A 26,992-nucleotide genomic window follows, 5' to 3' on the forward strand; every position below is an offset into this window, starting at 1 on the left:
ATTTTTTTTTAGTTGAGGTGTTTCCCCCCCCCCCCCCTGATTTTGTCATGCACAGGTTTTGATCACTGGATTATCTCCATCAAGCATTCCTGAGTTTTTCGTGCTTGGTTTTGCTTTTTTCCCCCATAGAAAACAAACTTGCCCTCTGCCCTCCTGAAAAACTAACTGAAAAAATAAATGTTAATTAGGGTTACTATTGATGCAGAATTCCTAACTTTTCATGGTGCATTGCAGAAATAGAGAGATGTGAAATTTGGCTGAAGAAGCTTACATTCTGAATTAGATGAACTTAAGCATTGACGACAACAGATGAAGGAAGGGAGACATAGGGAGGGATGAGGCTCATTTCCGCTCTGTATCTGAGTCCTGCCTGGAGCTGTCAAAGAGCAGATTATAGCTACCTGGTTCTGCAGTTGACTCAGGCTTAGTGTGTGTAAGAGCAGCCTGTGGGATCTTACACCAGTGAAGGATTGGTAGAGTAGAGCTTCTTTCCATTGCACCCTCTGTCCACTATGGCCCCAGTGTGCCCCCTAAGCTAGGAGCTGGGGGAGGAATGGCTGGTGCAGGTGCCACCTCTGCTGGGGACAGCAGGGAACTCTCCTCAACAAGTGGACCTCTTTGCTGGCCATTTATCTCCATTATCTGATCCTCTTTGTGCTGCCAAAGTGGCATAAAGGGCTTGGATGGTAAGGGAGAATCTGGCATAATATGATTAATACTCTCAAATATGAAGCTTGTCCACAGCATTAACTCATGTATATTTTGCACAGATATTCTCTTCCTCTGATTCAGTTTTTTCTGTTAAATACAAAGGAGAACCTGTGGATGGAAAAAGTTCCTAACCTCATTGGATGGGACAGCAGTGGGTTACGAACTATAGGTCTTTGTTTTCTTCCACACAGTGTGCTGTTCCTCCTGATCGCAGCAGGGTGCCTTCCTTTGTTTGACACAGAGGTGGGTCCTATTTTGTCACCCTTCTTTGACCTTGGTATTCAGGAGCCCTGTGTACAAAAAGGGAGAACATTCATGCATGGTTTTTGCTAGTGCATTAAGGCAATTCAGTTAGTTTTGTGAAGGATTATAAAATTGTCTCCTTGGCCTAACTACATAATATTTCATTTATTAATTTGTATTGTGGTAACTCAGAAGAGACCCAGTCTTGTGGAAGGATGTTCTAGTGGTTAAGGTGCTAGTCTTGGGACTCAGGATACTCAGGTTAAAATTTCCTGCTTTTTCCCCAAACTTCTTGGGCAAGTCACTTTGCTTCTCTGTACGTCCGTTTCCTGTCTTTAAAATGGGGATAATAGGACTTCCCTTCCTTTCAGGGTATTACAAGGAAAAAATAAAGATTATGAGATACAAAGAGGCCATCTATATATCATAGATAGCTGTAGATCAGGGCCCCATTATTTAGGCACATTGAACAAACAAAAAACAACAAAGATGGGGGTCTTGCACCTCACAATCTGAGTAGAAATTGTCTTTTTTTTTCCACAGTGAGTTTTTCTGTATGTATGAAGTGTGTGTACTGCAAGAGTGCTTATTTTGATACTGTAATAGAGGTATACATCTGGGGCAGGCCTACTGCTCTGCGCTGCAATCTTTGTACGATCCAGGAATATGGTCTCTCTTGGCACAAGTCTGCAGAGGCTGCAAATCTCAGCGTGCATCTATATAGCAAAATAAACTCCCCAAACCGTGCAGCAGTGAGTCTCAGAGCCTGAGTCAATTCACTCAAGGTTGCACAGCTTGGGTTGCTGAACTAAAAACTAGCAGTGTAGATTTTTGGCCTAGGCTGGTGTTGGGGCTCTGAACCCCTAAAAAAGGAGAAAGGGTCTCAGAAGGCAGCCTCCAGCCTGTGTTCAAACATCTCTGCTGCTATTTTTAGCTCAGCAGCCCAAGCCCAGTACGCATGAGTCAGTTGACCTGGATTGTGAGAGACGCTTCTACAGGTCTTTTTGGCTATGTAGACGTACCTTGGAGAGAGGGCATTACTGACTGCTGTGGGGAGGAACATTTTACAGCATTTTGCAGCAGGCCCCTGTCTGCTACGCTAATTTAGGGGAATTGGTTGTGACAGGTTTCTGAGGACATCATGTCTCTGCTTTGCTTGAAGAATAGTAGCTGCAATGCCAGGTTTTGACAGCAGAGAATGGAGAGTAGGGGGTTGAAGTCTCAGGCCAAGTCTTAACTTGAGGGAAGAGTGATGCTGTGGCAGTTAATCTTCCTGGGTTTGATTTAGAGGAAATAGTAAAGACCCACTAAATCGAAGTGTGAGGGCACCCGCATCGATGTCGGAACTCCTACTCCTCATGAGGAGTAAGAGAAGTCAAAGGGAGTGTTTCTTCCATCAACTGTCTGCTGAGAGGATGGTGCTAAAGCTTGGCTTACAGAAAGTCAACTCCAGCTTCGCTTTTTAACTTAAGCCAACCTTCCCCTGTAGTGTGGACCTGGCCTCAGAGTATGTAAATCAATGTAGCTTGTCCACTGAAGCCAATTGAGCTATACTGATTTTTACCAGCTGAGGAGCTGTCCATGGACTATAAAGTCAAGGTACATAGGATGAGCCTTTCGGCTCAAAAGAGTCTCTGGGAAATCTTTAAACTTGCTTAATGTGGTGTTGTTTATAGGGCAGTTCCCATTGTGTTTGGTTTGTGAAATCAAACATAAAGGAAGTATTTGTGGATGCATTTACATGCATGTGCATTTATTTATTTAGATGTTCTCTGTTATAGTTTGATCCAGATGGCTATCTCTGGGCTCTCATTCACTTCATCTGTGTTGGTAAGTTTTGAAAAACTTGTCTGAGGAAAAAGCAAACTCATCAAGCAGGGAAATTATGGCCTTCTTATGACTATAGGGAAATTTTAAATTCATGATAGGAGATAGAAGAAATACTTTGATGAAAGATAAGAGGGTTTCTTCTCATACTGCATCATATAACAGAAAATAGGAATATTTCCCCACCATAGCTTTTAAAATGGAAAACAAGAATAGAGGAAATTCAATGGGGCAGTCAGTGGTCATGCTGGATCAGAAAATTCACATAATTTAATAAGCAGTGGTAGTTTTGCAGTGTTTTGATGATTTTGCTCACTAATGGCTCTTCCTTAGAAGACATTTACAAATAGCTTGTGGTCTGGGCTTTACTTACACACACTGATATGATTTTATTTAAAAAGTTTATTGGCAGAAAGTATTCTAAAATATTGAACATTTGTGCAACACATGTTCACCACCCAGAGGAAGGGTGGTGAAATGTTGAGTTGTATTTGTGTGTGAGTATACAATCATCTTTCATTTTTTAATTTAAACTGTGATTTTTCCTTTCTAAGGGCATTTGGATATATTTCTATGTTTTTTCTGTAGTTTGGATAAATTCTGGAATTTTTGGCTTTGGCATAGTACATCTGATGTCAGTGACACACTCTTTAAGTTACTGTATAAGCTAAATATTGTACTGAAACAGTCAAGCCTGGAGAGTCTGCAGATTGGAAAAATAGCAATTAAATAATCAGATACACATTTATTAATACAAGGCCTTAGTCATAGGCCATTTTGCCCAAATAAAAGTAAAAATAAATGCTACTTTTAAATTGACACATCTCAATAAAATAGATATGCATTTTAAAAGAACAAAATTGAAAAACACAATATTAAATAGTCTCTGAAGTGGTGATTTTAAAAGAGTAGTTGAATCTGGCTAGTGGCTAAAGCATTGGACCAGGTTGCAGAAAACCTGAGCTAATTCTTGGCTCTGCAATAGACTTTCTGTATAATCTTGGGCAATTCACAGACCCCTCCTGTTTGGTGCCTAAATACCTCTGAAGATCTTGGCCTTGATTTCTCTGTGTATCATTTAGCCATCTGTAAAATGGGGATAACAGTACTTCTTTTTCATCTGGTCTGTTAAGGTTTTATGTAGAGCCCTGCAAATCCTCAGATATCCACTTTATATTCATGGGTATCTGCATCTGCCGATCTGACTTTGGATATCAGCAGCTTATTTTTTGTGGATACAGATGTCGATGCAGATACAAATTTTGCATCTAGAACCCTGCGAATTTTCAGATATCTGCTTTTTATCCATGGTTAACCACATCCGCAAATAGGGGTATGGATATTCCCAGCTCATTTTTGTTGATACAGATGCAGATACAAATTCTATATCTGCACAATGCTCTAGTTATATGTTCTTTGGGGCAGGGATTGTCTCTTGCTGTATGTTTGTAGAGTGCCTAGAGACTTCACTCTAGGTGCTACTAGAACAGAAATAAAAAATAATACTGTACTTGTAACTTTCCTGAGTAATTGTCATGTTATAAATACTTGCTTATTTGTATTGGGATAAAACAACAGTACAATGTTAAACTAACAAGCTAAACATTGTTCAAGATTTGCTTAGCATATATTTTATGCTTTATCATGATAAATAATATTATTCCTTCTACTAGCTCTGGGTTTGTCTATGTGAACATTTAGTATGGGACAAGCTATGGTGTTAATCTGTGTGTGAGGCATCCACCCCCCACAATAGCACAGAAGGAGTGAATAGAGCCCTGGGGAGATCACAAGGGCAGCAGCCAATAGGAATGGGGCTGGTGAGGAACAGCCAAGAATGGCTCAGCAGGCCCATATAAAAAGATCCCCAGAGCAGCGCAAGGTAATTTGCTGCTGAGAGCCCAGAGAGTAAGCTCTGTGTCTCTGGAGGGCTGAGAGAACTGTAACTAATAACAGACAGTGGCTTGCTCCTGTGATTGAGCAGCTGAATGCCTTGCGATGAGGGTGAAGAGGGTGCTGGGGCCATGAGGAAGTGTCCCAGAGAAACAGAGCAGTTGAGAAGAGGATGCTGCGAGAGGAGCTGTAGGCAGGAGCAAAGACAGCGTGTGGATGTGCAGACCACAGATGGGTTGGCTTCAAGCTAACTCCCAGCATGACCAATAGGAAGTGCCAGTCCGGCGATGAGGGCTGCACCCTGTGACAGCCTGTTCCACAGTGCCTTGTTGCACACTAAGGCCTGGTCTACACTAGGGGATAAGTTCAAATTAAGATGCGCAAGCAACTTCAGCTATGTTACTTCGACTTAAGCTATGCAATTATCTTAACTCAAATTTTGGCGCCATCCACACAGTGGGAAATCGAAGGGAGCACACTTTCCCTTCGACTTCCCCTACTCTTTGTAGAAGCAGGACTCCCAGCATCAACCGGAGTGCCCCTGCTATTTCAAACCTGGGAAGATTGACTGTGGCTGCTTTCCTAAGTGTCCTTGTTGACACACATACACTTTTCTAGTGCTTTTTGCTCTAACTCGCTTTGAAACAGGAGTAGATTGAAGCACACTGAGGAATTATTAGGTTTTGTCTATGCTGCAATAAAAAACTTGTGGCACTGAATCAGGATCCTGGAGCTTGGCCCATAGGACTAAAATTTGCAGCATAGAACCTCTTGTGGGATCTCAGAGCCTAGATGCCAGCCAAGAATACAAGTCTAATTGCTGTTTTGTAGCTCTGCAGCCCAAGCCCTAGAAGCCTGACCCAGCAGTAGCTGTGCCAGGGTTTTTTTTTTTTTTTAACTACAGCGTAGACATGCCCTCAGTACATGGCAGTAGAGCTCACACAAACACTTAAGGTACATCTACACTGCCTGTGAAGCCTGGAATATGATTCAGGTTTGAGTCCAAACTCTCCTTCCGTCAGCGCACACCAGTTTGACCTGGGTCAGTGTCCCTAAGAATCTTGTTGGGGAGTGGGTGGGTCAGAGCTTAAGTCCCACTGTGAGTCCGGTCCAAGCCTTGTCATTTTGTGATGCGTTAGATCCAGATTAATCCACAAACCTGAAGTGAAAGGTCGGAGTAGTGCAGTAAGGATTCATTAGCATGGCAGCAAGACCAGGATCCAGCAATTTTACACCCAGATTTACAAGGAAGTGAGGATGTTCAATTGCAGGCCTAGAAACATTGAGTCCATTAGTTTGGGTCCCACAGACCCAAGGTTGTGCAGGGCAGACTAGGTCGGGACAGATTTACACCTCAGCTTGCTGTGAATGAAATCTTTGTGTAGACACAGCCTCAGTGGGTCTCAAACTGTGGTTCATAAACATTGGAAGTCCACCAAGAGGAAAGGCTGTATACAGAGATCTGTGACAATGGATGAACAGTATGACTGAAGCAAGGAGCTCCAACCAACTGAGAGAGATGGACAATTGATGTTGCTTAGCTGAAGAGCTTGCGTGCATTCCTCTGCTTGAAACATGAACTAAACACATTTGTGTGTGTGAATGCAATTATAATCAACATTTTGCTGTAGTCTGTAAAGTGTTAACTGGTCCCTGCCTGCCACTTGGGATGGGGTATAAAAAGGAGAAGGAAGTTAACTTTTCATCTATTGTCTTGGTTGAATAAAGCAGGGAAAGCCTATGGGATTCATTACACAATGTTTCAGGAGAATTGCTTTTTTGTTTTGTGAGTATTTGGAAACAATAAAACAAGCCCAGATGAAAGGACCTGAGACTAATGCCTGAAGCTTAATTTTCTCCTGCCTCCTGTGGATGAATCACTTTACAGACAGCAAAGAGAGATTGGTAGCAAACAATGGACAGATCAAAGATGTAAAACAACCTTGAGAGATTAGAGCTGGGGACACTGCAGATAATAGAGATTCAGTATCAACAAATGTTAAGTCCTCTACCTGTACTGGAAAAGAAATAAGCAGGGCCAATACAAACTGAGGCAGGTGCAAGCAGCCATTGCATTACCACAAGTTTATGTCTATATTGTCTCTTGAATGGTGTCCTGATTTAACTTTTAAAATGTAATAATCCCTATAGTTGATGGTATGAAAAAGGTTCAGAACAGTTATTTTAGGTTATATTTGTTAGCAATTGTGTGCATCCTTTGTGCCATGCTTGTAAAAAGTACAAATAAATATGTGTGTACCACTGTCAAATGAATAAAGCACATTAACCAGCACATACTAGACCAGTTACATGTCATTTCAATTACAGGTGTCTACAAAGTAATTCACAAGTTGTGGAAAACGAATTCCTTAAGGTAACTTTAATTAATTAATTAATTAATGAACGAACGAATGAATAATGGAAAGGCATGGCCATCACAGAAGAGTAGACATTTATCTAGTGGGCAGGTAAACTGTAGGCTTCTCTCCTCTTCTTTATCAAGATGAACTTTCTTTTATGGCTAGCAACTGACCAGTAGTAACTTTTTTGATAAAATAAAGTGTTGATTGTGACCCTTATGATACACCTAAGTGTATTGTATATAGCACTAAGATGAACACTGCTAATTCATGCTTGAATTCACTTTAAACAATACATTATTAATGAATCATGGCTCAATTCAGAAAAATCAATTATTGGGGTTTTTTTTGGCACAGCTATTTGAAAACCATTGGCTTCTATTAGCTTGAGTGCTGCAGAGTTTGTACTTATGTTTCTCTCTCTCTCTCTCTCCCCAATATAAGAGATGCAGCATCAATTTTTCAAAAGCATTTACACGGCACCCTAAACTCGAAATAAGATAAGCAATTTGCACTATGCAAATTGCATATCTTATTTCCAAGGCTCGACGATCGCAGCAAAAACCCACTCGGCAGCCCCGCACCGTGCATGCACCAGACCTGCACTATGCATGTGCGCACCGCCGGTGAACGGGGCGATCGGCTGAAATCTACTTGCCACAGGCGAGTAGATAAGCAGATTTGTCGAGCCCTGCTTATTTCGATTATTTCAGAATAGTTTATTTCGAAATTTGGCGTGTCTACACAGTGCCTGATTTTGAAATAACATGCTATTTTGAGACATCCCTTAACCCTCATGGAATGAGGGTTACAGGGATGCCAGAATAGCACGCCTGTTATTTTGAAATAATGGGCGTGTTTAAAAGATGTGCGTTAGCTATTTTAGGATACCTCTGGTATCCTGAAATAGCCCGCTGTCTAAACGTACCCTTAGTGACTTAGTCCCTGAAATCCATGGACTTCCAATGAGATTTAGGTGCCTTAATCATTTAAACACTTCTGAAAATTGTATCCCCAGTCTTAGCAGTACAAATGCATTGTTGCGTTTGCAAGTTGGTAGTCATGTGAATACCTTTGAAATTACGTCAGCCTGAATATTTGTCCTGTCACTAATCTGCAAAAATATACATGGACATAATTGCCTCTGACTGCAGTTATGGACATGCACACTGTGTTATAATATGTTTGGACTGAAACTTATTTACCAGAATGTTTGCCATATATGTTTAAAGATGAAGGGTCTACACTGCAGTATAAGCTCAGGGTTAACCAAACTCGAGTTAGCAGATCTTGGATTTGTTATTCTAGTGCTTGAGTGTCTACTCTCACTTGTAATCCCAGATCAGGAATTGTTGAATGTTGGGTCCCAGCCTGAAGCTCCAGCATCTACACTATATAAAGCAGGCCTGAGTGCAAGAACCCCCCCATATTCAAGACATGCTGGCACTCTCCCAAAAGGTGGCTGCTGCAGCCCTTTGGTCATGGTGCAATGTGGGAAAATTTGACTGTCCACTAACCTGTCTTTCTAGAGATGACAAAGAAAGCCAGCCCATGGGATTCTAGAGAATGAATCCAGTGGGGCTGTGACTACACTGCAGAGATAGAGTTTGAACCCTGGGTCCCAGTTTGACTCAGGCTTGAACCTTCCACTCCCCTGGAGTCCTGGAACCCTGAGTCTGAGCCCTGAGTTAGTGTGAGTTGTTTGTAGGTGGGAAGGCTGGTTAAATTTGACCCTGAGTTCAAACCCAGGGCTTAAATTGCAATGTGGACATATTTTATAGCTAATTTATAGAAGTTAATGGGAGATTTTCCTTAGTAAGGACAACTGAGCAATATACTTAAATACTGTTAAATGTTTTAAATTAATATGTTGATATTTTAAATTACTGTTAGCTAGAAAGTGCTGCCATTAGACTGCTTTACTGACAGTTCTTTTTTTCTCTTTTTTTCTCTAGCGATTTAGACCAACAATATATAAACTATGTATTCAGGTAAAACTAATTTGCTTTTGATACTCAGTGACTGTTCTTATCTTGCAAATGGTTCCATTTTCAACAGTGTCTTGTTTCAGGAACACAGCTAATGCTCCTGCTAACTAAATAAGTCTAATGTACCTTTATACAAGGGGCTGGGTCCAACAGTAGAATATTTTGACGTGAGATAATAGGTATACATGCCAAGTTACACCTGAAAAGGTAACTGTGTTAACTATGAGTGATCACTGTTCTCCAAAGGTAAGATTGACACCAATGACTTGATGAAAACAAACCAAGCAACACCAATTATGAACAAAGGGGAGTATTACATATAGACACATCCCACACAAAAAGCATTGGCAATAACTATTATGATTAAAAATGGCAATTTATGTAAGAATGGCTGTACTAGGTCAGACTAAAGGTCCAGCTAGTGCAGTATCCTGTCTTCCGACAGTGGCCAAAACCAGGTTTCTCAGGGTACATTACACAGCAGCGATATTTTGGGATACCGAGGTATCCCGAAATAGCTACCTTGTGTTTTAGAAATGCACCAGTTATTTTAAACTATTTTTCGAAATTATGGGCACGCTATTTTACCATCCCTGTAAACCTCGCTGCACAAGGGTTAAAGGATGGCTCGAAATAGCGCGTTATTTTGAAATAGAGTTGAAATAAGCTTCACAATTTGTGTAGCACAGATTGAGTATCTGATTTCGAGTTTTGGGTGCTGTGTAGATGCACCCTCAGAGAGAATGAACAGAATAAGTAATCCTCAAGTGATCCATCCCCTGTCACCCATTTCCAGCTTCTGACAGACAGAGGCTAGAAACACCATTCCTACCCATTCTGGCTAAAAGCCATTGATAGACCTGTCCTTCATGAATTTATCTAGCTCTTTTTTGACTAGGGTTGCCCGATGGTTTCAACAAAAATACTAGACACACTTGACATTACATCACAATCTACATTACATCTTATTTAGAAAATACCGGACATTTATATTTTCCCAAACAGAAAGCTCAAATACTGGACTGTCCGGTTCAAAACTGGATACCTGGCAACCCTATTTTTGACCCTGTTTAGTCTTGGACTTCATCATATCCTCTGCCAAGGAGTTCTACAGGTTGACCGTGCATTTTATGAAGAAGTACTCCCTTTGGTTTGTTTTAAACCTGATACCTATTAATTTGGTGACCCCTAGTTCTTTTGTTATAGGGAGGATTTATTCACTTTTTCCACACCAGTCATGATTTTATAGACTTCTATCATATTCTCTTAGACATCTCTTTTTCAAGCTAAAAAGTCTGTCTTATTAATCTCTCCTCATATGGCAACTGTTCAATACCCCTAATTTTTCTTGCCTTTTTCTGAACCTTTACCAATGCTAAGATATCTTTTTTTGGAGATGAGGTGACAACATATGTATGCAGTATTCAAGATGTGGGGGTACCATGCTTTTGTATAGAGTCAATAAGATATTATCTGTCTCATTCTTTGTCCCCATCTTAACGATTCCTAACATTCTTTTTGCTTTTTTGACTGCTGCTACGCACTGAGTGGATGTTTTCAGAGATCAGTCCACAATAACTCCAAGATCTCTTTCTTGAGTGGTAACAGCTAATTTAGTCCCCATCATTTTATATGCAGAGCTGGGATTATGTTTTTCAGTGTTTGTGACTTTGCATTTATCAGCATTAAAATTCATCTGCCATTTTGTTGCCCAGCCACCTAGTTTTGTGAGATCCTTTTGCAGCTCTTCACAATCTGCTTTGAACTTAACTCTCTTGAGCCGCTTAGTATCATCTGCAAATTTTGCCACCTCACTGTTTACCCCTTTCTTCAGATAATTTATGAATATGTTGAATAAGACTGGTCCCAGTATGGACCCCGGGGGACACAACTAGTTACCTCTCTCTAGTCTGTAAAATAACCATTATTCCTCCCCTTGGTTTCCTATCTTTTAACCAGTTATCAGTCCTTGAGAGGCTCTTCTCTCTTGTCACATGACAGTTTATGAAACAGATAATTCAGACATTTAGTTGTTGGCATTAACTTAGCGTATCAAATCGCAGCCAAGAGGAGTCAGTGAGCATGACTGTCTTTGGATTTTGCAAGTCCTTATCTGAAGTAACACATGTAGGGGCCCTGTAATCAAACTCCCTGCTTGCCTCTGCATACCCATGCTGACCCCAGTCACCTTTTGCCAGCCTTGCCAAACACGAAGGGATATCTCTAGGCAGGCACACAGTACTTTCATAGTTTTACTACGGGTGTAAAATCCTATGTAATTGGTTAACTGGTTAAACAGGAAGTTTACTTCCTGTTTAACCAGTTAACCAATTAAGGAGGGACTGCTTCAGCCCAGCTGAGCTGGAGTGGTGCCTGCCTCCCAGTTGTGGCTGGCCTGGAGCGACCCACCATTGCAGGCACCATTGTCCCCCTGGGCCTGCCTGCAACATGCCAGGCCTGCCAGGGACAGCCCCCATCTGTGGTAGGCCCTATGCTGGAGCAGCCCCCTACTTGTGGTGGGAGGGGAGCTGTTTCAGCCCCCACTGGTTAACCAGAACTGGTAGGCATCACACCTTAATGGGGTTAAGGCTAATCAGTTAACCTTTCACATCCCTAATTTTTATGTTTGCTTTGTTATTGAAGGATGGGAATTAATATTGTGGCAGCCTTCACCTGCTTGTGAGTGTCTCTGATTACCTTTTAGCCTCTGCATGCACAGTATTAGATGGTGTTAGAGAAAGATGACATTGAAAGGAAAATAAAATAAAGAGCTAGATGAAAGAATGACTGGAGATGGAAATGTGTTCTGAGGTTTATGAACATGTGCCTTACACAGACAATCAGTGAGATGGATTTAAGGCAGTTACTTGACTACCTTTACCTTGTAACTCTACAAACAAAGCTGAAAGCATGAAGGGTCCAGTCCTAATCACCTTTGTCAGAAAAAACTCTTCAATTTGCATGAATAAGGTAAGCTGGAGTAGGCCGTTAATACAGGCTTTGTACGTGCCCAAGAAAATCTAGCAGCGGGGCATGTATTGACAGTGTCTGACTATCTATTTGCATGATGTAGTTTCATGTCCTAAGGCAATCAATCTGTCTTCCTAGATTTCCCAAGTAGAAAGCAGAATTTTGACAAAGGAGACAGACGTGTTTGTTGTATTTATTTTGAACACTGGTCCATTCACATGACTGCAGATATAGTGTTTATGCACAAAAATAATCTATTAATTCTTGTTTCTGCTGAAAACATCCTAAAAGGGTCTATTTGTCTAATGATGAGATGGAAAAGTGAAGCAAACAATAAGATCCTATTACTTTTAATTAGCATATGGATAATCTATGAATCTTCATTGTCATATAGTTAAAAAATACAGATGATCCCAAACCCTAGATTCAGATCTTGGATTCAAATCTGAATTTTGCAGCTTCAGTTGCAAATGTAGGGCTAGATTCTCCACTGTGTAAATGGATGAAATTCTACTGAAGTTGTGCTCAGGCCCTATCAGAGGGAAGGCCAGGAGAGCCATTTGGCCCGGGCCTCAGGAGACAAAGGGGCCTCAAATTTTGACATTTTTCTACCAAGCCATTTCCATTTATTATACATCTTGCAGTTATAACAGAGACAACAAAAGAAGCTAGCAAAAATTGATTTAAATCATTGAGAGACCTCAGGCCTTCACCAATTTTTCAGTTACATCTGAGTTTTCATCTGCCTGACTGGAGTAGCTTCTGTGATTAGTGATTCTGTGTTATGAAACACTGTTTACAGTCTTTGCATAGTTTAGAGGTTTTGAAAGTCGTAATTAATTCTGTTACTGTAAAGTGATTTTGCTTGATCTGAGGGTGAGTTTAACCTTTGAATTAGATGTTTATTGCTGCATAGGAGATTTTCATATTCCTGTTTTCTCTTATGTGCCTTTGTATGCAATAACCATATCAGGCTCAGCTATAAGCTACCTCTTTGCCCAGTTTTAGATTTGCCTTTGAAGGCTTTTTTGTGATAATGAACTTTTAATTCTAGTTGTTTAATAAACTTTATATCTAATATGGCAATTGCCCTATGTTCATATTCATAATAATGCACCAGTTATTAGATTAATTTAATAACAGGTGTGTATTAGACAAAATTAGCATGTTCAAGTACACACTGCCTTGTCTATGCCAGACTTCTAGAATGTGTTATTTGGCATGTGTTAGCTAAGAATACACCTTGTATCCTAATGTATACAAGGCCCCGGTCTAAACTCCTGAATATGGCACTCTGAGATGCCATGTTCTGTGAATGTGTGGTGCTTGCCTCTGGCCTTGTTTACTCCAGTATGAAATTTGCTAAAAAGTGCTATTGGGCTACAGGTTGGATCTCCCTGGTCTGGCACCCTCGGCACTTACATGGTTCCGATCAAGGAATTTGCTGGACCAGGGAGGTCAGACCTCCGGCTCCTCTTCTGGATGCCAGCTTTCAGCCAGTGAACTGTTCCAGGCCTGTCTACCAGGCTCCACTGCCCCTAGTTTTCTGGTGAGACACCACTCTAGACTGCCATCCTCGATCTGGCTGGTGGGGCTCCCTGCCACTGGGCTGCTTGCCCTGCTCTGGCTTCTAGCCTACTGGCTGGGATCCCTGCCCCGAGGCCACTGACCCTGCAGGCTGCTGGCTGCCCGACTGGCTTTGCTCCCAACCAGACTATGGATGTTGCTGGCTCAGAGAGCCCCAGACCAGAGTGGTTCAACCACTAGTAGCTCTGCTGTGTACTGAAGATCAGAGTACTAGTCTCCACATGCTGTTGGTACCTGTATCTCTGTGTTATCTAAGCCTCAATAGATGGTTTAAATGTTACCGTGCAGGAAAAAGCCACTGTGTGAACACAGCTTGACTGTGATTGCTGTAACACGGTCAGGTGAAAGTGTTACTGGTCTGGTTATGGAAACAAAGTTTTGTTTTTACTGTAGATGGTACCAAAATGGAGCCAATTAAAATTTTTGCCTCCAGTTATTGGATGGCTTGACTATATGTATAAAGTTTTTCTTAAAAGATCAGATATATTGGCTCCAGGTAGTAATGCCAAGAAACAAACTAAGGGTATGTATAAACTACATCCCTCTGTCATTTTTTGAGGAGCACGAGATCTTTCGAAAAAGGGTTTTTTCCGAAAGAAACACATCTAGACGGCGCTTTCACTTTCGAAATACCCATTTTTGAAAGACTGCTGTGACACAATTATGCAAATGAAGCACAGGATATTTAAATCCCCGCTTCATTTACTCTTTCAATCTGCCTAATTTACATCCCTCTGTCGACAGAGGGATGTAGTTTAGACATACCCTAAGTATCTTAATGCCTCTCGTCCTGGCATACACTGGAATTAATTTTTTGGGAGACTGTCTTTCATGTGAGCATTAGAAACATGGAAGTGGATTTTCCAGAATGAGATAGGCTTGAAGAAGGTTTTGCTGTATTTTGAAAATATTGCATTTCTCCCACCTCAGCACTTCAAGTATCTCTCTTAGAAAGTTGACCACCATTTATGTGATGCCTCTTAAAATTATTAAACTAAGCCTATTAAAATTCACTTTTCCTATCTGCAAACAATCTGTCAGCCACATAGCCTAGATAGAAACTTTTTTGTCTCTAAGCTCAGAAGTTTGGTTCTAATATCAAATTGGGTGCTCTAGTTGACCATTTTCAGGGCTGCCCTCGAACATGGATTATTTTCTTCAGATCTCTTCTCCTGGCCTCTTTAGGGGGCATTTTGCTGCTCTAGAATAGAGCAGTAGGACACAGCTGCCACTCCAAGAGCAACCTCATCGTGTTGCTTTCAAATTATCAGCACTTAGAGAGGTCTGGGAGATATAGCTGGGTTCAACTAGTAAATAAATGTGTATTTACTGCTCTGGTTCTCCCTGTTCCTCCTTTCCCATTTAATGTGCGTTTGGGCTTTGGTCATTGCCCTCCCCCCACCTCCACCATAGCCCACAAAATGAGTGGTGTATTGACTCATAGTTTAAATATTTAAGAAATCTATTTTGACAAAATGGTGGAAGTATTATATACACTTGGATGGAATGCTGAGTATTCTGTTCACTAGCAAAAATGATTTAGAGCTAATTCCAATAATGGTATCATCCCCGGTTCTTATCTGGCCTATTTGGTCATGACTGAAAGTGGGTTTGTTACTTTAATCAGCACCTGGAAGGTAAATCAGAGGGAATTAATCTGCAAAATGCCACAGTCTGCCTCTGTTGCGATTCTTCACAAGGCAAGTTGCAAATAATTTTAGACTCAGATTGAAAAGACTCTTGCATCTACTTTTTCAACTCTGTGATAGCAATGAGGTGCTAGGACATGTAGCGTGGTAGCAAAACAGGTTTCATTTCTGACGGGCTATCTCCAGTACCTGCATGGGAAGAAGCCTAAATGAAGGGCAGGTTGTGTCCCAGCCTCAGAGTACCAACCATGCAGAGCCGTAGTCCTGCTCTTACACATGCTGATGCTAGTGCTCCCTGTCCCTTGGCTGGAGTGTGGGTGACACATAAAGGTGGGAATGAATGCTGGATTCTGTCCCCTACAGCAGATGGTCCAGGATGGGGGTGCAGTTTTGGTTCCATCCTCCTCCCCACCCCATGTTCGGACTAGCGGAGCTGGCAGAGTGTGTAGTGAGGTAATGTGCACCTGGCAAAGGGATGGCACTAATTGGTTCTCCCAGAAATAATGAGTCATAATTCCATTCCAAATATTTGCCTGTGGAGAGATGGCTGCTCCTTACACAGAATCCTAGAAACATGGACTAGAAGGGGCCTCGAGAGGCCAGCTGAGCCATCCCCCCATGACGAGGAAGGATTAAATACATTCCAACTTGACAAGTGTTTGTCTAGCCTGTACTTACAAACCTGAAATGATGGCAGTTCCGCAGGCTGAGCTTGTTGCTTTCAATCTAATAGATGCTTGTCTGTGAAGGTGAAGTGCCAGACAACCGACAAGTCTCTGGCCAAGAGAAACCTACGGCACAGAATGAGAGGAGTGTTTTCAGGTTTTGATTAAAGTGTGTTGAAAGAAATATGTGTAAAGTCTGTAGAGTGCCCACCCATGATTTTAGAAAGAGCCGCTAGGCTTTCTCGTTTATGAGCACCAAAAGCTGCACTGGATTTTTTTGCTGTGGTGAAAGGCAGCCTTGCAGGAATCAATTGCTTTTCTTGTTGACAAAACTGCCACACAATCTGACATAAAAGCATATGAGGTGCTGCCCAAAATAAAATATTATGGGCTTGGAAAAATCATGGCATTCTAGTGCCTCTACTCCTTTTTCTCCCTTGTCTGGTGTGCTAAGTTGTCTTCTTAGGAAGCCTCAGAGTGCCTCAGGCAGGCCCCCAAAATGCCCACCAGTATCCTCTCGAGATCATAGGTGCAGTGCAGCTTACTGCAGTTTGAACTCACTGGCTTAGGCTTTCCCTCTCGATACACAAGATGTTTGTTTTCTTTGGATCTGAGCCTGGGATGTTGCAAGGGGTATCAGTTCCCCTCGCTTGCAGATGAAGTTTCTTGTCGAGGCAAACACATACATTTCCTACTCTCCACTGGAGGCTAATCAGTAAAATATTTACAAAGCAAAATCAGGGACGGTAGCCCAGCCATAGCTCTCACCACAGTTGACACAGCTTCATTTGTGTTTCCATTGCCCTTATTGTGTTTCTCATTGAGTAATAAGTAACACGTCTTCACTTCTTTTGCTGTGTTTACCAGCAAAAAAGATGTCAGTAAATTTGGGGAACTGAAAAACCTTCTGGGTATCTAGTTTGGAGGTAGCAGCAGCAGATAATTACATACTATATGTCCAATAATCTAGTAATTTTACTCTTTACAATCTTTGTGGCACAACAGAGGGTTGTTTAAAAATACAGATATTTATACTCTATATTTTCCACTAGGATATATTTTGAAGTATTTTGAAGAAAATGATAAGCCTAAGATACTTGACCATCTCCTTTACACTGTGTCAAAGCTCCAACCGTGTCCCATGGTCCTTTGCTTCTAGGTGGTTATTGTGTCTATTGAGGCTCACTATGACCCTTCACATTGCCTCTTGCCTTTTCTAGAGGCCAGGGACACATCTTACTGAGCCATCCATATCATTGGCAAAGTCAAAGGTGAATCCCCTCTGTAATCTTGGCCTCCCTTTCCAGGAGCAGACTTTTTAGTGGTGTGGAGAGGGTTGGGGGGAATCCGGGCCCACCCACTACTCCAGGTTCTAGCCCAGGGACTGTAGCGGTAACTGACAGGGTTTTTCCTCTAGGCCCAATACAGCAGCTTTTTCCCTGGGCCATTTCCCCAAACGCTCCCCTAGTACATTCTCCCTGGTACCTGAGCAAATCTTTCCTGTTTCAGCACAAACACTCTTTCCTCTTTGCAGTCCTCAGCTCTCCAGCCACACACTTTCTCCTCTCTGTCCTTCCCTCTTCTTTACGTCAGGAGAAAACTTTAAAAGTAGCCCAGAAGGCCTTAATTGGCTGCAGTTGCCTGATTAGCCTGCTATTTCAGGTAAGCTCTTAATTAGCCTCAGGTGCCTGCCTGCTTGATTATGTGCAGCAGTCTCTGGCAGTTTATTTAGGAAATAGAAAACTATTTACCCAGCTCCCGGTATGTCTGCCCTCCACCAGACTATTGTAGCCAGATGCCCCAGGTCTGTCACAACATGTAATTTCCCCCCTTTGCCTTGTGTGCTGGACAACTGGTTTCAGAGCAAGGACCCTCATTCCATGCCCTTTGGGACCTTAGTATCAGCATATGCCTTACACTAGGCAGAAAAGCTCATTGGAATATACTGAGACCCTGCTTCAGGCACTATCTTTGGCAGCCTCAACTCCTTCCTATTGTGCAGGCCTCCGTAGCTGTTCTGGTTTGGGTTGGTAGCTGGCAATGATGCTCAATTTCCCCTGGGACTGTAGGAGACAGTGGCAGTTAATTGGGGGAATCTGTGATGCCTTCAGCATATCTTTTTTACCTTCATAACGGCAATGCCTACTAATAGTCAGGTGAAAATCAGGGCTTCTAGCTGATCTGCTGCCCTCCATCTTTGTTGCTTTCCCTCCATTATCATCACCAACATGTGTCTTGTTCCAGTTTGGAAGCTGCTAGAACTTTGCTTTGGAAGCACAGCATTGTTGAAGCCATAAAACCCAGAATCTTTGCACATGGTGAAGGACCAGTAATTCTGCAGGGTTTTTTTTTACCCTCAGAGACAGGGTGGCAACTGAACAACAGGGTGCTTTTTGGTCTTAGAAGTCTGTCTAAGGTCTCACAAATCTTAGTTCAAAGGCCACAAACCAGAATTAGAACCAGCCCTTATTAGTTTTTAATTTGTTTGTGTGAAAATATGCATTGATAAATATTCTTTAAAATTCCCTTTCCAGTGTTGTGTGTTTGGAACTCAGAAGTGAATAGCTTTAGAAAAGAAAACAAAATGCTCTTAATTCTGCTAAGGCCAGGAATTTTGCTAGCATGCTTTGTAGATATTCTACTTGTAACGTGACTACTTGATTCCTTCTTTTAAATTGCATTTTGAAGTGATACTTACAAATATGGATTCACAGTGCTTGCAGAAACATTCATGTGGAACTGGATGCTTTAATTTGCACATACAGTTACCACAATCATGCCTACAAATCACATGTTTGTACACACACAGTCAACATTCACTCTCCTATAGAGAACCAGCTCAAGGCTTATGCACTACAGTCCCACTTAAGCTCCATTTTTGATAGAGTTCTGTGTTATCCCATTGCATAGGAAAGAACTTCACTCATTAAAGAACAGTTAGGTGCATTGTCCACATGTGGGCAGTTTGTTTGTACCCTCCTTTACTCATAACTTTTGTATTAATTTTATAGTAAAATATTTTTTTGTTTTTGTTTTTGTTTAGTGTGGTGCTTTTGGCCTCTGCTTCCCATCCAGCAGGTAAAGTGATTAGATAATGTGTTAACATTTATTTTTAGGGCCCTGGTTAGATTTTATTTTTTCAGTGCATGCAGTCTATAAACAGACTCTGCAACATGGAGTTACCCTGGTGCAAAACCAACAAGAAAGCCACATGGAGTTGCTTGTGCAAAGACCATGACAAAATAAGCATAGCAAACTTGTCTCAGGTCTTCCCTTGAGAACAAGAGCTACCAGTCAGCGTGGACGCCAGGTTTCCTTCCTTATGCTTTTCTCAATGCCAAACAGAGGTTTCACTCTGCTGTTTGCACACGGAGTAAGAGGATCTCTTTGTTCACTATTCACTTCTCCCATCCATCATAGCCAATGGTAGGATTTAGCAGAGTTGTTGAGTCGAGTCCCATGACTTGAACTCGAGTCCGACTTAAGTTGCCTAAGTGACTCGACTTGAGACTCGACTCGGGTTCATTGTTTGTGACTTGAGACTCGACTTGATACTTGCTAATTTTGTTAAATAGACTTGGTGAAAAAATTGTCTGAAAATGCCGATATTGATGGCTTGTACAAAAGTGACTTGACATTTTTTAAATTAAGACTTAAGATTCGACTTGGGACTTGACTCGATAGTGACTTTAGGGACCCGAGACTCGACTTGAGACTTGAACTGTAGTGACTTGAGACTCTACTTGGACTTCACAATGACGACTTGAAGACAACACTGGGATTTAGTTAATCACTGTGCAGAAAAAGTCAATGATAAGTAATTATTCAGGTGAGGTGAGGTATGTTAGAACAGGCAATGTAGAAACAGCCATTCTGGGTCAGACCAAAGATCCATCTAGCCCGGTATTCTGCCTTCTGATTCTGGCCAATAGCAGGTGCCCCAGAGGGAATGAACAGAACAGGTCATCATCAAGTGATCCCACCCCTGTTGCCCATTCCCAGCTTTTGTCCAATCTATGCCCTAGTCAAAGCAGTGATGGTGAAACCTGCCCATATTTCTTTATATGGAAGAGTCAACCAGCTAGAAAGACAAAGAAAAAAGCATGTAGGAAATGAACAGGTACCAATCTTCAGCTAGTGGGAGCTTTATAAAGCCACTGTGTCCTCCCATCAGGAATTACGAATGAGAAATGCCCAGTGAAACAGGCACACATTTTAAAAACTCACAGGGAAACACTTTGAGAACTTACAGAGCTTGGAAGTGAGAGAACTCCAGACACTAGGCACTCCTGAAAGCTCTCTGGGCCAGGCTTCCTGGAAATACAAATATTCATCAGCCCACTATGCTCATATTTGGAAGGACATTTTTAAACCTCCTGACTTGCTGTTTGTGACAGAGTTCAAATTCCAGAGAGGGAAGCAGCCAATACATGTAAATGTTTCCTGTTGCACAGCATGGAACTAGAAGAATTAACTGACTTCAGTGGAAACAAATTTACCCCTGGGGGCACTCCAGTAAAACTAGAAAATATGGTGCATGTCTGGTCATTGCAAACTGCAGTGTCAACACAATCATTCATGTGCCATTACAAACATATTAGCCAAGAATACTTTTACATATTTTACAACCCCTTTCCCCTTTTTGAACAAAAGGCAGGAACCCGCTAGAACTGAGAGAGTCAGGAATGAATCATTAAAAACATTTGAAATGTGGAAATCTTGGTAATTTAAAGAGTCAGGCAGCTGTAAAGGAATGTTAAATGAACACTGTAATGGCTGTTTAATTGCTGTTCCCCAGTTGTTTGTAGCTATGGGTATTTTTGCCAATTTTCCACTGAGCATGTTAGTTTCTTCCTCAGGTGACCTCTTCAGTGCCTTGGACTTTCCATTTCTCTACTTCTACCGATTTCACAGTAGCTGCTGTGCCAGGTAACTTCTCCATACTCAGGGGTGTGAATAGTGTTAGAAGAACTGGTTCTGTCAGCTTCCGACCTTGACTCTCAGTTAAACACTAGTAAAACCTTGGTTGGATACAACAGTCTGTTTTGGCAAAAGCCAGTAAAGCTGCAGAGTAGTGACTTCCTGTGGAATGCAACCAAGGGCCTGAGATTCAAATTTGTCAGGGGTTGTTTCATCTGAGGGAGAGAGGGTATGGGTATGTGCAGTGTGGTCGTGAGGGTTCCCAGCTGCCAATAAAATAGTTTTACTTACCTCAGCAAAGCTTTGATAGAAAGCATAGAATTGCAGGACTGGAAACCACCTACAGATGTCCTATAGTCCAGTGCCCTGCACTCATGGCAGGACTTTTATTTTAGTATCTCTCAAACACTTCCCAAATTGGATTAGGCTTTGTAAAACTGGCTGTTTTCAGTGATTACAAGGTATTAGACTTAAGTGCTATATTGGTATGTATGGATTTATTCATCTGTACATCTTGTTACTTGGCAGGATAGGTTAGTCCTATAAAACAGGAAGGCTGCAACAAGAGTCATTCTGAGTAGCAACAGTTCACAGCCTATTAATGTTATTCTGTGATAATTATGTTATTTGTTCTATATCTCTTTACCCTACTGAAATTTGGACTCTTCTTTTAAATTTCTTCTCTTTATGCACTAGACTATTGTTTTTTAAGCTGAATTTCAACTTCTATGCTAAATGGTTCAAAAGTTGTGGTAATTCTTGGGACTTTTCTAATTTTCTTTACTTGAGCTTATTAAAAGGGTTGACGTAATGTAAAAAATGATCATGGTCCAGAAGCTACAATTTATTTTCATCAGGGCAGAATTCTCTCTTCTAGACTAAATGCTCCAGTGTGGATCCTCTGTTCTGGAATAAAAGTGACTGTATTGCAGAATAATTACTTCTCTTGTGAGTGAAGAAATTATTTTGTAATCAAGTCACTTTTATTCCAGAATAGTGTCCATGTCGAGGAGTTATTGCACAATAGCTATGTGATCACTCCTTAACTAGACAAGAGCCAGCTTCAGACTCCAGAGAATGCAACTAGACAAGAGACTCTCGCGCTCAATAAGGCTTAGTCATGGGCAGTGGGTGGGTGAACTCCACCACCAGCCCCCCCCCACCTACTTGAACCCAGACTCACTGTGGCTGCTGCCCCTCACACCCCATGGCCTCTAGCTCCTGCCCCAGGCTACTAACTTTAGCACCTTCCCCTCACAGCCTCAGCTCTCTTCCCTGGCCATGGAGAGTGAGCCAGCCAGGCAGCATGGCCCCAGGCTCCCCTGATCCTACAGCACCAGAGAACCAGGTGGCATTGCCCCAACCTCCCTGGGCCACCCTGCCCAATCTGACTCCAAGCTGGCACATTCCCGTCCACCCCCACCAAGCCACCAGCCCCAGTGCTGGGCAGGCAGAATGGCCCCAGCACCAGGATGATGGGGGGGCATTGGTTGTGCAGCTCCCAACCTGTCTGCCGCAGAGGCCTGGAGGTGGAGCCTGGATACATCATGCATCTGGGAAGGCAGAGCTTTCCCAGGCCTATGATATATACCACCCATACTGGGGCCTCAGTTTTTGTCACCAGGCTTCTAAGTTGTTCACTGCCTATTCTACCACCCTCATGTGTGTTAAGTAGTACTTGACATCCGTGTTTCCCAAAAGGTGAGGCGTGTACTACAGTGGAGGCAGAAAGGAGTAGCTGGGGGGCGTAAGGGCAGATCTCCAGTTGCTCTCCAGCATCTCACTTTCCTTTTTTTACGTTAGTCTCTAGCTGTTATGGTTCTGAAGAAAGCCTCCATAAATGTGAAGCAAGGGTAACCAATGCAGCAATGTCAACCTGAGTGTGCAGAGTGCCTGAAGCAATAGTGCTCAGCTGTAAACTGCCCCATTTATTTCAAGGGCTGCTCAGTAAGATGCCAATGATGAAACTTCAGATGTCACCATTGTTAACTATTTCACTGCTCCTCAAGGAGCTACACCAGCCTTTAAAAAAGTGTGTGTGTTTGAGGAGGGGTGAGGAAGGACTTGCCCAGGACTCTAAAAGATGCATAATACAAGTAAGCTGCATAGTCTTTACAAATACCCAGGCTGTATTCATCTGAAAGCAGATGAGTTTGGACTGCACTGTAGGTATAAGAACTTACGTAAGTGAACAAAGAGCAATGAGAACTAGTTGTTAAAACTGATGTCTTAGAAAGCATGGAGGGTATTAAATGGCACAGTAAGACACACTCAACCTTGGCCTAAAAAGAACATCATCAGCAAAACCCTACTGGGCATTTTATCTATCTCAGGACTTGGTTTTAATGAGAGTCTTAAGAAGAAATGTTCCCGTGTTCTCACTGCCTCCATTTGTGGGTGCACAGGAGTGTTTCTGACATACAGTTACAAGCTTTCAGCATAGAGGAGCAGGGCTCAGACATTTCCAGCCATGCACGCTCTGCCCTTTCCAGAAACAGAACCTGTCTGTGCCCCGTACTGCACAGCCCTGGCTTCCTCAGCAGCAGAACTTGAGCCGAAGGCAGATCTGGGGGCCGAACTTGAACTGGGGTTGGGGGCAGAGAGGGAACAAGGGCAGAGTTGGGCTGGGACCAGTGCAGGGGGCAGTAGAGGTAACCACCTTGCTGTGGTTACTGTGTATGTGTGTGTGGGGGGGGGTCAGATGTCCTCCTCAGCCCCCCTGATTTCTCAGGATGCTGCTGGAGCAGGGGTCTAGCAGTGAGGAGGCAGCATTTGCCTTGTCTTCTGCACAGTGCTCATGATAAGAGCCAGAAGGCTGGGATCCATATTTTCTCGCCACAATTGCTTGAATTGGTGTGAAAGCCAGAAACCCCAGGGACATCTGGGAAGAAAAGAGATGGCTAACGGGACGTTTTTCACATTCCCAGCGTGCCTAGTGCTATGTTGCACATTCCCAAAGTCCTTAGAGGGTGAAGGTGATGCAAGGCACTATGGGATACATTCCCATAATGCTTTGCTCTTTGTCAACAAGGGTATGTTTACATTGCATTCCTCCATCAAGAGAGGAATGTAAATGCAGACAAACAAAATTGCAAATAAAGCGCGGATTTGAATTTCCCGTGCTTCGTTTGCAAAATCGCATCCAGCTACTTTTCCGAAATACCGTATTTCAAGGAAAAAAAGGGGTTATTTAAAAAAGAAACCCTTCCTTCAAAACAACCTTTACTCCTTAAAAAATTAGGTTTAAGGGTTATTTTGAGGGAAGGGTTTCTTTTCGAAATAACCCAGTGTGGACTGAGTTTTTTTTCTCAAAATATGGTATTTTGGAAATGTGGCGGGCCGCACTTGTGCAAATGAAGCACGTGAAATTCAAATCCGTGCTTCATTTGCAATTTTGTTTGTCTGCATTTGCATTCCTCTCTTGATGTAGGAATGCAGTGTAGACATACCCCAAGGGAGCTGCAGATGTGGCCATGAGTTGTCAACAGCAGATACCAGAAAAAGCAGTTTGACATGTTTCCAGTTTTGGAGACTTCTGCCTGTTGACAACACTTTTGTTGCCAAAACTTGCAAGTGTAGACACAGCTTTCCGGTGTCCGGGCAACTTGGGGAGGAATGAAGCGGCCAGGGTCTACATCACCCTGTGGGTCTACATCACTTTCCTTATTGCTGGGATCCCACTGCTTGCCTCTGGCCCACCCCCACTCACCTCAGGGCTATGGTCTGCAAAGCGGGCAGCAGCACCGGCACTCCAGCAGCAAGTAGGCAAAACAGTCCCATTTGACCATGGAGGAGCCTAGCAAGCAGCCAGCATCTTGCTGCTTCCTCCCTTCCCGGGCTGTAGGAACACAGGGAGAAGGCCGCCTTCTCACTGCTGGATATCCCTGCCTAATGTGCCCTGAGAAATGTGGGGGAAATGTGGCCCCTCATGCCCTCTGCAGCTGCAGTCAGAGCTGGGCCTGGAGGTGGAGCTGGACTGCGGGTGGAGTAGCCCTACCATGCATCCCCCTGAGTGATCCTCTGCACTTCCTATAAGGTTACCTCCACACATTGAGACCCGCTGGCATGGAGTATTACCGTAGGTACTTAGCACTGTCCTTTTCCCTTCCTATTTGTTTTAACACCATATCAACTATGCTAATTGCAGGTCACACTTCTTGATATCACTAACTCCAGCTATCACTTCAGTGTTTTGTGGTTATGTTTCAGTGGAATAAGGTTGTGTTAACTCCTTCCTCTGTGTGATGTAAATACTGTAACTGCACACCCTCTGTGACTGAGGGTGTGCACCCTTTGTGGCTTGGCCCTCCCTCCATCCAGATCACTGTGTTCTCCCCTGCCCCCATCCATCTGAAGTATTAAAGTTTGTCCATAAACTGTCTCTGACAGACTTCTCCTTTACTGTCTAGATAGTGTTGCTTCCCACATGGCTGGTATGAGTATCCAGGCTTGCCCTTTTTTCTGGATGTCAGCCCAGGGACTCTTTAATCAAGGTCTTCACAGTCAAACATTGCTGTCCTTTTCTTACAGCTTCTCTTCTATGTTTCCTTCCTCGCTACCTGATGTCCAAAGTATGTTTCATGCTCCTTGATGCAGCCGTTTTCTATTGCCAGCTTCCTGGCTTTATACAAGCCTTGCCTGTCCTGTCTCAGCCTTTCCTGTCCTGTCTCCAGCATCATTCAGGAGATTACTTAGGCCACCTAATTCCCTTCAGCTGCGACCTTTCTGGTTAGTTGGCCCCTTCTCAGCCTTATTCACCCCAGGTAGGGGTGAACAACTCCTCTCACTCGCCTGTGCTGTTAGTGATGATGTCCTATAACTCTGTATGCCCCCTTTTCCATTGCAATAGCCAGGCTGCTATTTGGCTTGTAAGCGTTTCTGAAGCAGTTAGTTGAATCCCTTCTTTTCTCCATCCCTTGTTAACCCTAAATGGCTTTGTGAACTCACTTAATCTTTTAGCTGAGAACATCAAGACATCTTATTACCCCTACACTACAGGTTTATTCGTTTATTCTTTACCACCCACCCCACATTGAAGATAAAAATTAAAAGTCAAATGTGTGTCTTTAGGAAGGTTAAGCAACATGGCAATATCAGAAACTGAAATTTTCCAGTGATTGCTTCAGCTCAAGAGATAAAAGAAGTTGAAATGAGTGAGAATATGGGCCACATATTTACATATGGCTTCCATTGAAATCTTAAATGATTTGAATGAAACTTCATGTTTTAGTTACCTGTACTTTCCTAGAGTGCACTGGTTTTGCTAGTATATTTTGGCACTTGTTAAAGACCAAGCATGAGGTCATCAGTTGTTCTTATTTATTGTACATATTTAACTGGAAAAAACCAGGGTGTCTTAGACATAAAATAAGTTCATAATCTACTAAATAATCAATTCCAGTTCTTGAACAACACTGCTTTTTTTTGGGGGGGGGGGGTGTTTGGTTTTGTAATAAGAATACCAATAAACCTGTAAGATTCTAGTTAATAGAAGCTGAGAGAATTCTCTTTATTCATTTAAGCTTTTTCATCTCCTTACAGTGGACTGTTGGGATTCTTTCTGATGCTCCACACAGTGAAGCTAAAAAGCATCACATCATCATGGCAATATGCAGCCTGGAGTTTCCTTGCAAAGGTAAGAGAGATCCTCAGCTGAACTTGGATGATCTCTATCTCCAGTGGATAAACTGTGAGTTAGTTGAGCCTCCATACCCCTGTTCTTTCTCCCTCTGTTCTAATTAGACATCATGTGAAGTATTTAATGCCATACACATAGCAGATGTAAATACATTAAACTACATTAGTCTGCTATGTAATGCCATACACATAGCAGAGTTGAGGCAGCCCATATCAGTTGCCAGTGGGTACCCCAAAATAATAGGCCATACCAGTTGAGACTCTGACCTACTGGCTCCAAGCAGTTAAATACTTTCAGGGATGGCGTGGATGGCATTTCTTTCCAGTTCCTGCTGTTGAGAGTAATGGTGGTGTCTGCCAGTAATTGTTTCTCGTTGCCTCTTCCTTCCTAGAAGCATTGGTTTTCAGAGTACAGAGCCAAAACCTAGGCCCATAGAAGCCAATGTCTCCACTCCCTTTGGCTTCTGTAAGGGCAGAATTTGAAATGGGTGATACTCTTAAACTATCCACAGTTTAAAAATTCAGACGCGCTGGTTTGATTC

General features: G+C 42.5%; 1 protein-coding gene and 1 long non-coding RNA gene across 7 annotated transcripts in view; one reads left to right on the forward strand and one right to left on the reverse strand.

The window, feature by feature from the left end:
• The window catches only part of SLC35D4 (solute carrier family 35 member D4), an 80,439-nt gene that overhangs the window by 20,730 nt on the left and 32,717 nt on the right, over positions 1-26,992 (forward strand). For 4 of the 6 annotated variants that reach the window (XM_014570526.3, XM_075920877.1, XM_075920876.1 and 1 more), the window contains 8 exons: positions 903-954; positions 2,736-2,784; positions 7,003-7,048; positions 8,990-9,025; positions 11,666-11,701; positions 18,937-18,971; positions 20,753-20,822; positions 26,355-26,448. In XM_014570526.3, the coding sequence (XP_014426012.1) occupies positions 903-954; positions 2,736-2,784; positions 7,003-7,048; positions 8,990-9,025; positions 11,666-11,701; positions 18,937-18,971; positions 20,753-20,822; positions 26,355-26,448 (418 nt within the window). The remainder of the gene's footprint in view (positions 1-902; positions 955-2,735; positions 2,785-7,002; positions 7,049-8,989; positions 9,026-11,665; positions 11,702-18,936; positions 18,972-20,752; positions 20,823-26,354; positions 26,449-26,992) is intronic. The other 2 variants (XM_006117198.4, XM_075920878.1) reach the window with 2 other exon arrangements.
• On the reverse strand, positions 869-18,155 carry LOC142827103 (uncharacterized). The gene is made up of 3 exons (XR_012901526.1): positions 17,379-18,155; positions 15,911-16,019; positions 869-1,001 (listed from the first exon to the last, which is right to left on the reverse strand). It is a non-coding gene; the product is annotated as an uncharacterized LOC142827103 (long non-coding RNA).

Source organism: Pelodiscus sinensis, chromosome 2 (genome assembly GCF_049634645.1).
Source record: "Pelodiscus sinensis isolate JC-2024 chromosome 2, ASM4963464v1, whole genome shotgun sequence".
Lineage (NCBI taxonomy): Eukaryota > Metazoa > Chordata > Testudines > Trionychidae > Pelodiscus > Pelodiscus sinensis.